Source organism: Ostrea edulis, chromosome 4, assembly GCF_947568905.1.
Source record: "Ostrea edulis chromosome 4, xbOstEdul1.1, whole genome shotgun sequence".
Classification (NCBI taxonomy): Eukaryota; Metazoa; Mollusca; class Bivalvia; order Ostreida; family Ostreidae; genus Ostrea; species Ostrea edulis.
The window spans coordinates 50,168,797-50,184,579 of NC_079167.1; the positions used below are offsets into that span (position 1 = coordinate 50,168,797).

Sequence of the window (15,783 nt, forward strand, 5' to 3'; positions counted from 1 at the left end):
TACAAGCCTTCCTGTTGCCATGATGGCGGACATTTTAAAACTCGGATACACCGTATCCATCCTCCATAGTTGGGGTGTAGTCGTACGAATAAGTCTTCTGCGTTGTCTGGACTGTCTTGGTTGTAACTGGCTGATTTGAGTGTCCTGGCGGGTACACTTGTCGCTTGTTTGTGCGCGTTTCGTTGATCATGCGGTACACGTGAGATTGGTTCCAGTCTCTGTCACCTAGAAATCCGTAAACAGACACATTCTCGTTTTAATGTGTTTTGAAATTTCACAATATATTCAAACTTCAAAGTAAAGATTCAGGTAGAAATAAAATGAGTGATAAGCAGTAGCAATAGAACAAACTTTCAATCGGAAACGAAACTTTGCATGCGAGAATTAAGACCGGTATTCACCTCAGAGTACAGTGACCTACTGCAATATTTGTATAAATGCAAAAAAAAAATGCACTTTCGATTATGTTTCAAAATATATATAACGGTGTCTCTTTAAATTGTTTTGTACAATTTAAGAAAGAGAGAAAAACCGCAAGTAAAACCACTTTTGTCCAATATAGGATCCGCTCGTGTATGTAGTAATGTAAACACAGGAATTATCAAATTAAAGTGATACATTCGTAAAATCACTAATTATCAGTATATGATGCTTCTCACCAATTTATCGCGAATATTACACAATCAAGATTTGCATGAATTTCAGTGTAGCAATGGATTCCTAATCATAAAGGTCCGTAAATAATCTAAGCGCACGTTTCTATCACAATCATGCAAGTGCTGCATACCATATAAAACAGTGCATATACAAACATAAAACATGCAAAATACTTGGTATTTTGGACAATTGCTATTTCTATTAAAGAATTTATTAATGTTAATAAATCACATTGATGATCCTGCCTGATTATGTATAATACAACAAAGTGAAAACATAATATTTCGCAAAATAATGGATAAGAGAAATCATAATTGTTCCAAACCAATGCATGAGAAACGAAAATAATATATAGACTGAAAAGATTGGCAAATCCGCAAAATTAGCCTTCGCAGAATAAAAACTGGCAAAAGACAACTGCAAACAATTAAGGATTCAATCGATGATAACCCTATTGTCAATTAGCACAAGTTGTCTAGAGGGATAGGTTCTGGCCTCACTTCAAATCACCCAGGAGCCATGCTTGGAAGGAGTAAGAAATTACCATGGCACACATCCTCCGTTAGACTAATTGGTCTGCCATTGCTTCACATTCAACTTTCCAGGTGCTTTCTTTTCTTGTTTGAATTGGGATAAATCCAGTCTCTCTTTCTTATTCGGTTTCTTGTCCATGGACTCAGATTCTTTCTTTTCTTCTTGCCCTCCAGCTTCCGCTGCGTCTTCTTTGATTCCAGTCTCTTCTTCTCTCGCTTGTTGATCTCTTACTTCTTCCGCTGGTGTCTCCGTCTGTTGCTCATTTGTGCTTTCTTCCTTATTATCTGATTCCGGAGTTTTGACCACCTCTGAAGACTTAACTTCTGGGTCAGACGTTTGTTGGCATTCTTTTAAGTCAATAACAACTTCCACATGTTCCTCTGATGCACAAACGACTTCCTCTTCCTGTACATTTACCTCCCCTGTCTGTACATTTACCTCCCCTGCCTGTACATTTACCTCCCTTGTATGTGCATTTATCTCCTCTGCTTGTACATTTACCTCCCCTACTTGTACATTTACCTCCCCAGCCTGTACATTTACCTCCCCTCTCTGTGTATTTACCTCCCCTCTCTGTGTATTTACCTCCCCTGTCTGTGTATTTACCTCCCCTGTCTGTGTATTTATCTCCTCAGCTTGTACATTCACCTCCTCTACCTGTACATTCAACGCAATATTTTCCACTATCATTGATTTCTGTTCTAATACAACATCTATTATCTCATCTTTCATGTCTTCTAAAGATTCTATATTATCATTCGTTTCCACGATAGTTTCATCAATATCTTTATCATCTGATGGTCGTTTTTCTACTTCTAAACTTTCTTGTTCCTTTGGCTTTTCTACATTTTGCTCTTGGTTATCAAGTTCCTCTATTTTCCCTGTATCTTTTCCAACTTCTTCATTAACATTTTCCGCTGACTTTGACTCATCTGTTACTTCGACCGACTCAGATTTCGTGTCAACTTCCCCTTCAATGATTTCTTTTGTACTTGATTCATCTAAAATGGCATTTCCTGTTTGTTCTACTTTATTAGGATCTTGACAGACTGTTTCAGTATCATTAGAAATTGGTAAATCTTCACTGGATTTAAGCAATATTGCTGGCGTACTTTCAGCTTTATTTATATCAATTGAATCACCTAACTTTTCACTACTAGAAACAGGTATATTTTCACTTGATTTAGAAATGCTTGCATCTTCCGTGGTGTTCAACTTTTCATTATTCAAAGAAGAGTCATGTATACTTTGGCTTGAGTTTGATATATCGGATGGTAATTCGATATTTTTCTCAGTATTGATATTAGATGAGTGACTAGATATATCTTTATTTCCTATACTTTGATCGGCTGTATCCGCTGGTTCAGTATTTACATTTGGCGACACTTTGTTTGGTAGCGGTGGTGTTTCGTTGACTTGTAATGGCGCCCGGACTTCTTTGTGCTGTTCTTTGGACGATGGCGGAGTTCTCTCTTCTGATTTAAGACTCTCTTGTCCAACGGATGCCCTGTTTTCTTTCGGGGGTTTGACAGGTTTTATGACAGGCTTGAGTGGTGCAGGCTGTGGATCCAGAACATCAACAGGTGTAACTCTCACGGGAGGTTCAACTTTGGAATACGTAGGTCGTTCTTCGCTCATACTCTCAACTTCGTGTTGCTGCACTGGTATTTGGGCAATCGGTACATACTGTGTGACAGGATGTTGAAACTCAGACGCTTTGGGTGCCATGTTCTTTTCAACCACTTTTCCAACTAGATGTTTGTGCTCGCTGAGCAACTTGTAAAGATAGTCATCGGAATCGTCGACTACAAACATGGTTTGTGACACGCCTGTTCCAAAGTATTGTCCTATTAAGATTCAATATGAATTTGATAATATTATTAGCGTTCTATGAATAGTGACAATTGATTTATTTTCCAAAACATTTTGGTATATCAGATATACATGCATGTTTACACAGAACTTACACTGTAAGAATATCACAACAGCAATTCATTAAACATGCATACATATAAACAATCCAAAATGCCTTTTTATGACTCAAATCTTCATACATGCTGGATTGTCACTAAGGTAGAATAGCTACATACATTAATATATTTTACAGCCCTATATAACTCCAGGACACAATTAACATGTTAACAACATCGGAAATAAGCTATGGTCGATATTAGAATTTATATGCTACAAACACAGTAAAACAAATATTACGAATTACTGAAGACATTTTCTTACCCTGCTTTGGCTGAGGAGTCGCAGTGGACGATGTCCTGTAACAAAATGCATGATAGCTTTAGAGTACCAACTTACAAAAAGGAAAAATGCAATGCATGGTAGCTTTAACGTAGTAATGCAGTGTATGATAGTTTTAACGTAAAGAGTCTTAAAACATATTTAAAGAATATGACTGATCGAAGTACGACCATTTTATTTCAGACCTTAACAGTATCATTCTATATTTGCACCATCTTGAAATAAGCAACTTTAACTTCCCTGTCTAAGCACTACTAGTATATTTTACCTCAGCGAAAAGAAAAATATTTTCATAGGATAAAGTTAGTAAGTACTATGCAGATTTCATCATGTATAAGAACTAATATCTTTAGAAGAGATAGATATTTTTTTTTCAACAAAAAAATACCCCCCCCCCCCCAAAAAAAAAGAAGAAAAATTTGTCGTGTTGCAAAATACAGGATAACATTTTCACAAAAAGGTTATATAGTGTAATATGATGCCAATGTGATTTACAAAAATATTCGACGTCATCTAAGCTATCATTTTTTCAATAAGCTTTTGAATAATTCGGAGTAATAACATGCTGTTGAATACAAATTCTGTCACGAAGGAATGCTCTACTTTTGAATATCATCGAGGATTCAACTGACATAGGGATTCTTGACAGCACACTCCATGTACAATACATCTACTTGATAATCATGTAACAGTATAAGTATAACTGGCAAGTACGCTGGGGTTTTGTTACTGGGAATTAGCTTGAGTGATTTAAATGTCATGCAGATACTTATCAGGCGGCTACTCTACTCCCATGCTGGTCTAGGGGGGAAGGAGAGACCAGACCCATACGGACTTACGGATTTTGGCCAGGATAAGCGATTTGGGCATTGTAAGTGTCCTCGATATTTTGATTGGAGTACAACCCCATAGGAGAATTGTACTGCAAGTGTACCGCCTTAGCGCCCTCTTGCGGCGGTTGCTCTTGCTGCGCTTCGTCATTGGGAACAGACCTGACAACAATCTGTCTCTGTGGTGAAGGTGCCGGCTTTCTAGGTTGCGGGCTGCGTGAAGGTTTCGGTGAAACTGCTGGAGCGGGTCGCTTGGACGTCTGTTGTTGCTCCGGTTCACGCAAGGATGGCATGACATATTCTGTCTTCTCTTGTTCCCAAGGTCTTGGGCCCCCTGAACTCTTCAGCGTACCAGACCAGCCTTTCGAGAAGCTGCTTGTGTCTGGCTCATCGTGGGAAACTGGAGCTATGTTCACAGGCACCTGTGTGACAGGGGGTGGGCGTGGCCTCTGCTGAACAGTGACTGCTGCTGGAGTCGGGCCCTTGGAATAGTCCGTTCCAAACTGACTCATGCTGCCTCCTCCTCCTGGTGAACCATATGTCCTTCTTCTGCCACTTCTATTAACTGTGTAAGGAGATGTATATACATTGAATGAATTAAAAACATGCTGATCCTAGAGGAAAGAACATTTAAAGAGATTCAATGAGACTTCAAAATTCTAATAACTAGTACAAAATGTGTTAACATTTGTTTCTGTAACTTAAATGTTTAGGATTAATGGTTACTAAACCAAACGTTTAACTGCAAATGTGTTAAAGAAATAAATTTTAAACTACTAGGAAAATAATCAAAGAAAATAAAAATCCTACAAAAAGTTTATGACCAAAACTGCGACTAACATGGTTAAAGAACTGCAGAACAAAACTGAAATAAAGATATCAAAATGCTGTGCTGCATATAACACTAATTTCTAAAGTGCTTCTACGAGTTCTACTTTGTCACCTCTTGGCTGGTCTCTCATAAACATTTTCCTGCGCTCCCAAACGGGGCAGTTTGGGTAATAATAATCGTCATCTGCTCCATTAGCATTCACTGAACATGCAAAAAAGACATGATAGGCAGGAACGGTTTACAAAATAATCGCGGAAACATGCAAAAGTGTCAAAATGATCAAGGTGTATATGGAATGTTTCATTGCTTTCCAGTACGTATAGTCTTAATTCTTAAAAAAGACTGCAAAATAGTATTCCCACACCATTCACAGGGAAAAGGTAAGAAATCATCCGCTAAATGGAGGGGAAATTAGATTTAATATTCACACAAATTTTCATATGAAAAATGAAATAAAAGGGTTGTTGAAAGTTGAAAGGAAAACTCACTCTGTGGTTGCTTTTCTTGCTTGTCCTTGAACACGGTTCTCCTCTGACTAACAGGAACGTATTCGTAGTCCACCTCATCATCAATTGGGTCATCAGAACGAACATAATCGGGCTGACTCAAACCTGGCGAGATGTACTGTGACGTAGGAGTCGATGGAGAAAAGGTCGCCACAGATGTCTTCTGCGGCTGGTTGAGAGAGTAGGGCTGGTACTGCGCCGCTTGGGGAGATCGTGGCGACTGTTGTGGTTGATATAGCTGCTGTGGCGGTGGCTGGTATTGTTGCTGCGGAGGGTGGTATTGTTGCTGCGGAGAGTGGTATTGTTGCTGTTGCGGTGGAGATTGATACTGTTGGTACTGCTGTTGAGGAGGTGGTTGGTACTGCTGTGTAAATTTAAAATATCGTGTAAATAACCAAGTAGTAACCTTGCGACGAATCAAACGAAACAGTCTTTATTATGAAAGTAGATCTCTATATCTTTTAGAGACGTTATGCAAGATTCGCCCATTTCAAACGTAACGGAAAAAATACGACGTTTATATCATGTGTTTTGCGTAAAAGGAAATCACAGGTGGGGGGGGGGGGGGGGGGGGGGGGGGGGAGTGAGACATTTCGTAAGTTTACGAAACGGTTTTTTTTTTTTTAAATCAAGCTAAGTTAATAGATAACACATGCAACTTCCGTATCATTTCGAATATTTGAGAAGTTCCATAAAACGAGAGGTGGAACTGCTGTGATCTTTTTTGCCATACGTCAGTAAAACGTTTAAATTACGACTTGCTTGATACTAAAAATATATTTCATCATTTATATTTTTAAAACTACTAGTTGCAACTCGTGGGAAACTTTGAGATGACAAATTGATAAATACGATGAAATCAAATTTTGATGCATATCATTATGTTTTATCTGGGAGTTTGTTCTGTTCCCTAAGGGTGACGGATAAGGTACCATTCCATGTAAAAAAAAAAAAAAAAAAAATTAATAACGAAAAAAAAACCACACCTCTAAATCAAACATAAAAGCCGTTTTTAACCACAGGGGTCACGAGTAAGTACTTTTTGTAACCGGCATTGAGCAAGATCCAGGAACCAACAAAATTACTAACCCCGCCCCCTTCAAATTCGGCCCATGGATTTTTAGAAGTAAAAAGATCAAAATAAAGTATCAATTTAACGTTCAATTGAAACATCTTAAGACAAAAGAGGTTAGTCTTGAACTGGCCATCCTTTATGTCGTTCCACCACTGTCAAGGCACATTCAGAACATTTGCGGGGGAGGGTTATTGCACATTAGATCCAAAACCGGGTATTGCACTCCTCATCACGGAATAATGAAACCCTTTTCAGTCAAAAAGGGGACGTAAACTTCGAAGCCCTCACAAATCACTCACTGTACCGTACAATCATTGAGAAATTCGAAAACGTTTTAAGGAGAAAAGATCCTCGTACTTAATAAACCAAAACACCAAATATTGTCAAATGAAATTAAAAACCATTTGTCTCTTGCTTTTGAAAAATTTCGAAAAACGCGCAGATGATTAGCTCTAAACATACTGGTGGAATTCCCGGAAAAATAATGGGTAATAGATAGAGAAGATGTTGGTCCGTCGTTTTTAAGATACACATACACACAGATGTCCATTGTACTAAATAATTCTAAAATATTCTGCAATTCATACAAGTTCTAATTTTGTCTAACTCTGAACGAAGACAGACACAGCTTGAAAGATTAATATTACGCAAAACCCAGTATCATTCGTAACGCCACAACATAATGATCATTCTGTATTGTATTGGTACCCTGCTTCACCTCCAAGCCGCAAAAAGAATAAATGGTTTGGTGTAAGCAAGCAAAGTGGGTAATTATACATTCCATGCATCAGTCATGAATTTGACTAAAAAAAAAATGTTTTTATTTATGTTTGGGAAGCCTTATGCACTTCACTTGCAGCATACTTGCAAATTCCTTAGAGATGCACAGATAGCAGAGCTAATTTACTGGTAATTTATCGCAAAAGAAAGCCGAAGAGAAAGGATGTCATGTAGCGGGCAGATAATACCGTTTGCACATAAATCACTAAATCCACACAACCACTCTCGTCGTAAATAATCACCTGTGGTTGAAATTGCGGGGCAGTGGCCTCTCGTTCCTGCATTGACGGCTGTGGGGTATACTGCTGAGAATAGATAGAAGGTTGTGGGGACCAGCCTGGTTGCATAGCCCGGGCCCCGTAACTGTTTCCGAAATTCGTAACCCCGCCACCAAACTTGTTCATTGTAATTTTCTTGGGCTGATGACCGGCAACGGCTGGAGGAGGCATGGTTTTGGGACCGTGGTCTGAGGATCTCCTTATTGGAATCTGTATCTGGGGAAAAGTATTAATAAAGGAACATGTTAGACACAATTCAAGGAGTGTAAGAATCTAGCAAAAGGTGCAAAGAGAAGAAATACTGCGATTGGGACAGGAAGCGAGCAATACATGCCCGTCAGTGTCCAGTGTTACTTTTGCTTAAACGACTCACACACTTTTTTTTATTAGGTCGTCTTTACAGAGTCCATTGCGATTGACGCATACTGCTAGTCAATGAATACGTAAATTTCTACAATTTGTCCGGTTAATTACTGTACGGACATTAATTTTAAATGCTGAGGCAAAGGTAACACTTTATCCGGACGAGCAATATCTCTAGGTGCGAAAACTTTGAAGATTTGAAAAGCAAAATCATTGCATGGTAAATTTCAGCGATAAAGCAGACTACTTATAAACTGAGTAATGACAGTTTGTGCTGGTTTGCTACACATAGAAGAAATCGTACTTACAGAAGCAGTTTTGTTGACAGGCAGCTGTGGGGCTCGAGTTGGACTCTGTGGCTGTAGTGGTTTCACAGAGGCTCCAGAGGGTGGTCTGTACATTCACAGAAAATCAAAAAATACGTATGAAATATTTACTATGAAAACAAGAAATCATGAAAATTCCCAAGAAGACACTAATCATATTCTTGATAAAAATGGATAACTCACTGATTGAAGATAAAATTGAAAAACAAGAAGTCCTGGATGTACACCAACAGTTAACACGAGTGAATCATTTCTTGGAGGAGAAAAGGTAAAAAAAAAAAATGTGTGTAGGTAGACAGGAAGAGAAAAAGAAAATTGTAATAAAACACATGTGAAGCTACACAGAGCTCCAGAAATAGAAGCTTATGTGAGCTGCTTTTCATCAGACTTGGAACCCGTTGTCTTTGCGTGTGTGTACATCTCACTGAAAGGTGATCGTACGCGCGCTTTGCAATCACTTGCAATTAATTAACTAGAAGTATATATTTGTACCAACACAGTGATGTTACACGTACTGTTTATAAGTAGGAACCACTATAGTTAGTCGATTAATATAAACAAACATCGCGTTGAATTGTATCGATACAAATAGCACAAATAGAATTCGATTTGGAAATAAACACTCATTTCGACTTTTATTCTTATGATAAAGAATCTATACAATCAAAATATAAAGAGAGTATCCATGCTTGTTTTTTGAGATAAAAATACTTCGGTTCCAGTTAATAAAACAGTATTGCTGTACACCAAATGCTTCCATTGTGATTTAAACCAGCTCGTGCAAAATGAACTTTGGAATAGCCATTCATAGTAAGAGTGGGCATTCACATAGTGAGCATGATTATAATTCTGGAGTCGGGGCGGATCACTTTAGCAGGAAGAGTGTGGCGGTTCTGATAACGTTCAACCGACAGTAAATATTCAAAATACGTGACATGATTTATTCAAATGATTTTATATTGCTAAACTGTTTCTAATTTATCCACGCCACATTGTAAACAGCAAAGTCTTGATATTGTCAGTGCACAAGTCGCTGCAAGTGGTACTCATGAACAACACATTAGCAGACAATATATCAGTTTATAATTCACCTGCTGACGAGAAGTTCGACCTGTCCTCCGCAATGTTTGATGCCGTCCTGAGCTTGCTTGTGCGTCAGCGTTGATGCGTCACGACCGTTGATGGCAAGTATGACGTCACCCCTCTGGAGTTCCCCTTCTGCTGGACTGTTCGAAAATACCTGCCACAAATATTAAAATGGCTTCTCCGTGAAAACTGGGAATTTTTAATCTCTAAGTAATATTTAAACGGATTATACGTCTAGAATAATGACGCAGTGATACATAATAAGGTTCCATCTTGGCGAAGCTTTAGACGATTTGACTGGCAAAGAATACTATCTCTCTGATTTCCGAGCGACGGATTCATTCATAATGATTGTAAGACGAGATAACATATATCTACAATGCAAGAATCATATCAACTAGTATTTTCTCTATATACATGTACTCACAACTAAAAGGTAATTTCTCGACATTTTCAAATTCCTTATTTAAGTTCATTCGTCAGCTACGATATGGGGCTGTACCAAAGTGATGAAGGGAATCAATGTTATTGGGCATGCGGGCCAGCTCATCCTTCATTTACATCAACTCACTTTGAACAGCTCATATACCATGAACCCTAAAATGACCGATGACCTTAAAACCACTATCGATGCCAACTGACTTAAAAAAAATATATATATAACGAAGATGGCAACTTACTTAAAAAGAATGTAAGCAATTTATGCACCAAAATCATTATGCTTTTGATCAACGCTCATCTAACAGGCCTTGAATCACAATGTTGGAGATCCCAAGTCATGTTTAGGAACTTGTTGGCCAAGGTCGACAAACGCCAATATGACGAAGAGTACAATTCTTCGAGGATGAAAGCGATGAAAGAGGAAACAGCTGAATGTCATTAATGCAAGCCAAGGTAATCGAACCCCCTACCGTAATGTCCAACGGCTCAGACCCCGCCCTTCTTGGTAAAATCCGAATAGTAGTGGAGGCCATATATAATACAATACCGGTATTCGAGAAGGGCAATACTTAGAAGAACAGCGACAGCTAGGAAAATAAAACCTTGATAAAGACAGAGAGAGAGAGGCAAATACAAATGGCAGCTGACAGGTACACTAGCGGTGTCGGTGCCAGGATCGTCTCACTTCGTGTATATGTAACCAATATGCATCATGTTTACAACGGAGTCGGCGATCAAGGCCGGTAATGTATTAGTTGAAAGGCAAAAGGTCCAGGGAGAGGAATGTTTCAATTTCCTGTACAGTGCTTGGGCATAAGAACCATCTGTTGATTGACCCCCATTGACGTCGCACGGTGCAGGTTGCATCTCTGGAGTGCATTACAACATACATACGTATGTGGCCAAGAAGAAATTTAGACTTTTCATGTTTCCTTGCATTTTTGAGTAAAAATCGCAAAGCTTTACAGACAGACCTCTTCAAAGAATTAAAATCCCCAACATTTGCTTAAAAGTAAAAAAAATTCTTAAATCTAAATTTTATTCTTGTATAAAAATACAATATTTATAACTCGAACTTCGTCACCCATTTTCCAACAGTACAAACCTCAAGGCCATTCATATGGGTAATTCATAAACATGAAGTGTGATGTTAGCAGGAATATGGATATCTAAATGGTCACCATGGCTATCAACAATGAACATTTCGCGATAGCCTTATCACCCAACTGACAGAGCATCAATCAGGTTTTCCCCCTCTCTGTAGAAAAAAATACACTGTTTGATTTTCATTTCAGGAGGATTGATGCAGCAAGATAAAATACCTTTCGTCTTATTCATAATGAACATTTTTTCGTAAGTTTGGAAAGAAAAAAGAGAACGCAAGAGAAGAAACAATCATGAAGATAATTTTCTTGTTTGAACCTAACTATTCAAAGCCTCAAGACATCGTATTACATAAAATATCCTTAATCCAGCATACTGAATTCTACTATCAAACTTCAGAATCGCTGCAGCAAGCCAATTTCTCTCATTATCTTTTTTTTTTTTTTCCTTACGAGAAGAACATTTTGTGATAATGGCAATGATTTGTAATCCATGTCTATCGGAAGATGAAACAGGCTGATACACTCACAGGAATGTGCACGTGTGACTGCACATTCATAACCTAAGCAGTGGGGAGTGAAGAATGCTTTTCTTTGGGAACATATTGCGCTTCCGAAAAACATACTCCATTCCCTGAAAGAATTTTAGATTTCAAATATGTGCGTCAGTCTTCATGAGATCGGAAATGTGTTGTATTACGACGATGAGCTTGCAATGGGTTATACTTTATGAAATATTACAGTTCTCTGGGTGTGAAATTACACATCTTGATTTGCTACATTTGCTTTTGTCAATTTTAAAGAAAATTCCTGATAAATACTTAATGAGGTACCACTTACTATTGCAGTTACAATTTTTGCAAAAAGTTACTTTCACTAATCATTCTCGTATATCAGTTCAAGTAGGCTATGTCGTTTGGCTTCGTATGGACGGACGAACAGACAGACACACATAGCTGTCTGCAGATATCATCTATGCTTCGAACTAAAAGAATTTATAGAAGAAGAAAAAAATCTGCAAGTTCCGTTCTTCAAAGATAATTTAACTACCATGGTTTAACTCAAAGGCAATATATTTATAACAGAAGCATTTGTTTTCCTCTATCATCCGAATATCAACAAAATTGTCTGGCATTGAACACCAAGAGAACCTTCTCGACATCAATTCATCGACTTCTAATTAACCCCACATCATAATGACATATGTGACTAACGTCCATTTCTATTAATCACAACAACCTGCTGTGCATGCATCAGTGTATCAAGTTACATCTACTGCACATCAATTAAGTTTTAAGTGTGCAAGGTGCCCTCTGGCGTCGAACGTTCCCCCGTCAAGTAAAATTTGACTTACCTCTATAAACCAGGAAGAAGGACAGAAACAGGAGGTCCTGATAGAGATACTGTATTAGCCGGGATATATTTTCCTATCAGAGCTGTTAATTGACAATTACACCAAACGGATTCTGTCAGTCATTCTTCATCACTAGAAATCTGTGCGCTATTGCTGCACGTGCATACCTATATAAGGATAGGTCGTCTGCTATACTCACCCTCTGTACAACGAGCTCTAGATTTAAATCGTGGCCTCCTTGAAGTCGAAAACCCCAGGGGGTTTCGAACGAGTCCCTAGAAAGTCGGACCAGCATCGCTTTATTTCAGTCAAATTCAAGTTGCCATCCTGTAAAATTGTAAAGATTTATTTATCATGAGATCAGTTTTCACCTTCAAGCGAAACCGAGGCGGCAAGACGGTTCTTGGAATGCGACTTATGCCAATCGAATGCAAGGAAAAGTTGTAAATATACACTTATCCGCAAAATCAACAGTACCTACGTGGGTTTGCCAAGAAAATGGGCGAAATGGAGTGTATGTGTAGGATTACATGCAACACTGATGTTTATTACGCAGAACATAATGATCTCTTCTGTAGTCTAATGGATGCTGTATCTGATAAAAACTCTCGTCAAAAAATGACACGGGGCTTAACCCTTACCTGTATCATGCAGAACTGTGATCTGAGTACGATAATTTAAGTACATCACGTGTGCAAAAATTACAAAGTATCAAATGATGAATATCAACAGAAATTATAAATCACTACAAATTAAAAATAATATACAGCGACTTTTAATGAACAAAATATCTAAAATAATTTTGAGTTGGGAGGGGGGATGTGTGTGTGCATAATTTGCAGAAACTTGCACGGTCTGTAGAGGCACCCACAGAGAACACACAAAATGAAAAAAGGAAAATTGCAAACTGGTAAAATGGTGGATATGATTAGTTTCACCTTTCATTAGTTTGTTGGATAATATTTAGAAAATATCTTGGATAACACCGAACTAAAGAGTTAAATATGAAGCTGTAACAGACCTGACTCCGTCCGTGCGATACTGTCCCGGCTTCTTCTAGTCCCTTCACAACTGAAGCCAATTATTGTCGGCACACGCCATTTCTAATTAACAGTTACCTAGATATTCGCGTTAGGATTGTGGTACGTTACACAATATCTAATGGGAAAAGGCTCTGCCAGTTCAGGACCCGCTATTTGCCATTCAGCAAGTGTATATATACAAAACATAGGTAAAACACGTGCTGTCCAAACACTTGCAGAGAATTCGGAGCATCATTGATAGAGAAGCTACGACAGTTCATGCTGTGTGACATGCAGACGATATTGCGAGTGTTATTCTCAATCTGCATGAAACCTCGCTTTGATGCTAACTGTGCCATATTCTGGAGTGAAAGACTTTCTAAACTCAAAACAAACGAAGATGACGTTTTATGCTGATGACATCAATACAATTACAAAGGTGGCGCACACAAAGGGCAGGGAATGACTTGCATGTTTAATGATACTACACGAAGAAAGCAAGGAAAAAGAGATAAAGTTACGAAGAAATATCTTAATATCATACTCTATACAATGACAATATTACAGGCACGTGCATTCTGTATACTAACAACAAAGACGGTGATAATGATATCAATAATTGGCAGGAGCACAATCACAATATTGGCAAGGACCATGGTATAGATGACAGTAAGAGGTGTACATATGGCTATAATCAGAATGTTGCGTTAAATATCGTAGTAAACTATACAATCAATGGGCGTTCATACCGGGTTTCTAAACGCAGAACAAACGTGAATGAAATTTTAAAAATAACAATATCAACACTTTTGAAAATTACAAAAGAAAAGCATGGAAAGCCTATGCCTGTCGAGGAGTTCTAAAATTCAGTTAATACACTGCTATGGAACAGCAGATTAAATTGTCATGTATTCAAATAGTTGTACCTATTTTCAAATATTTGTGTACCTATCTTCAAATAATGGAACCTAACTCCAAATGAATTGAAGATACATGTAGGTATAATTGAATTAAAGATAGGTGTAAATGATTCTACCTAGCTTTCAATAATTGAACCTAGGTTCAAATGAAATGCAAGGTATCTGTAATTGAAGTACATTTATCTTTAATTCAATCACAGATAGATTAAATTGAATCATTTCTATCTTTAAATCATTTGAAGATAGGTGTAATTCAGTCAAAGATAGGTATAATTATAAAACAGGCTTGAAGATGGGTACAAATCAATCATGCCTAGGTTCAAGTCGCTTTCGTGTTTTAAAATATGTATATAAAGTTAAATACTTTCATTTTCGATGAATTACCCTGGAATAGTAAAAAATAGAGAGTAAAGTGGTGAACACGCTTTGGCGGATCTAAGCCAGTGCAATTTATATTAGGAATAATGCGATATGAAGTAAATCCGTTGTTTATCGATGCTTAATTTTGATCTTTCAGAAAAAAAAGTTTTGATAATTGTTGAGCAAATAAAATATGCATATTCGTTTCATCAATCCTGATTTTAGGTCTTTAATTATTCAGCTTTTTATTATTCATTTTACAAGTAAGAAGTTATTTTTGGACAACTATTTGAACAGTATTCTTTTTGTTGAAAAATACTATTGCACATTTATTTTCAACACAACATTGCTAAAATTCGCATACATTCCTTGAATGCACATACTTTACAATTTAACTATCGTGCATGATTTGGGTTAATTTAATGCTTTCTTTAATTAGCTGAAAGAATTAGAATCTCATAATTAATTAATTGTCTTAACCTTAGAAAATCCTTTATACGCTAAAATGCTAACAGTAAAAAACAACTATTATATTATTAGCATTATCATAGGCATGTTTGCCATTGAGGATACATGTATAATGACAAGGTTTGGGTACACATGTATGGGTGTCTATGTTTGAACACGTGTGTGCATTCTAGTGCTGTTGATTATGAATAAGAACGGTAACTTGGATGTATTATTCACCATAATTGTCATTTGCAAACATAGGTATAAATATACAATATCGCTATCGTCATAAGTATGAAACACTGTTGTTATGTCATACCATTACTGTCATTATTGTTATCTGTTTTACACATGGGCATTGATACATTGCGCCAATAAAGAATTTGAATTAATTCAGAAACCCTCTTTCTATTCCCAGTAATTACGTAATGGTTATCAAATTAGTGAATTATTGCTCTCTCATTGAAATAATGATATTTTCTTCTCACTATGTCTATTAATTTAGCAACCCCTTATTCAGTTGGTTTTTATTAAAAATGTAATTTATGATATCATTAAGTTATTAATTAATTCAATCAATGAGCGCATCATTTCAATTAATGCGTGCAATAAT

At 37.3% G+C, this 15,783-nt stretch overlaps 1 protein-coding gene across 15 annotated transcripts; it reads right to left on the reverse strand.

Moving 5' to 3' along the window:
- Window positions 1–177: 177 nt before the first annotated feature.
- Window positions 178–13,742, reverse strand: LOC125672255 (uncharacterized). Of its 15 annotated transcripts, none has more exons than XM_056162848.1 (10): window positions 13,440–13,742; window positions 12,618–12,745; window positions 9,526–9,674; window positions 8,417–8,501; window positions 7,710–7,961; window positions 5,595–5,973; window positions 5,218–5,307; window positions 4,284–4,839; window positions 3,427–3,461; window positions 178–3,038 (listed from the first exon to the last, which is right to left on the reverse strand). In XM_056162848.1, the coding sequence occupies exons 2-10, from the start codon at window positions 12,711–12,713 to the stop codon at window positions 1,225–1,227; spliced, it is 3,456 nt and encodes a 1,151-aa protein (XP_056018823.1). In that variant the 5' UTR covers window positions 12,714–12,745; window positions 13,440–13,742; the 3' UTR covers window positions 178–1,224. The 15 variants fall into 15 exon arrangements, with proteins under 15 accessions (XP_056018823.1, XP_056018830.1, XP_056018822.1 ...); XM_056162855.1 differs by having other exon boundaries at window positions 4,437–4,839; window positions 5,595–5,976; XM_056162847.1 differs by having other exon boundaries at window positions 5,595–5,976.
- Between the last annotated feature and the right edge of the window lie 2,041 nt (window positions 13,743–15,783).

Coding starts and splice junctions, on each gene's coding strand:
- LOC125672255 (XM_056162847.1), bottom strand. CDS start 12,713: ATGCTGGTCCGACTTTCTAGGGACTCGTTCGAAACCCCCTGGGGTTTT. Junction 9,675..12,617: donor TAGAGCTCGTTGTACAGAGG/GTGAGTATAGCA, acceptor TATTTGTGGCAG/GTATTTTCGAACAGTCCAGC. Junction 3,039..3,426: donor GACTCCTCAGCCAAAGCAGG/GTAAGAAAATGT, acceptor GAATCTTAATAG/GACAATACTTTGGAACAGGC.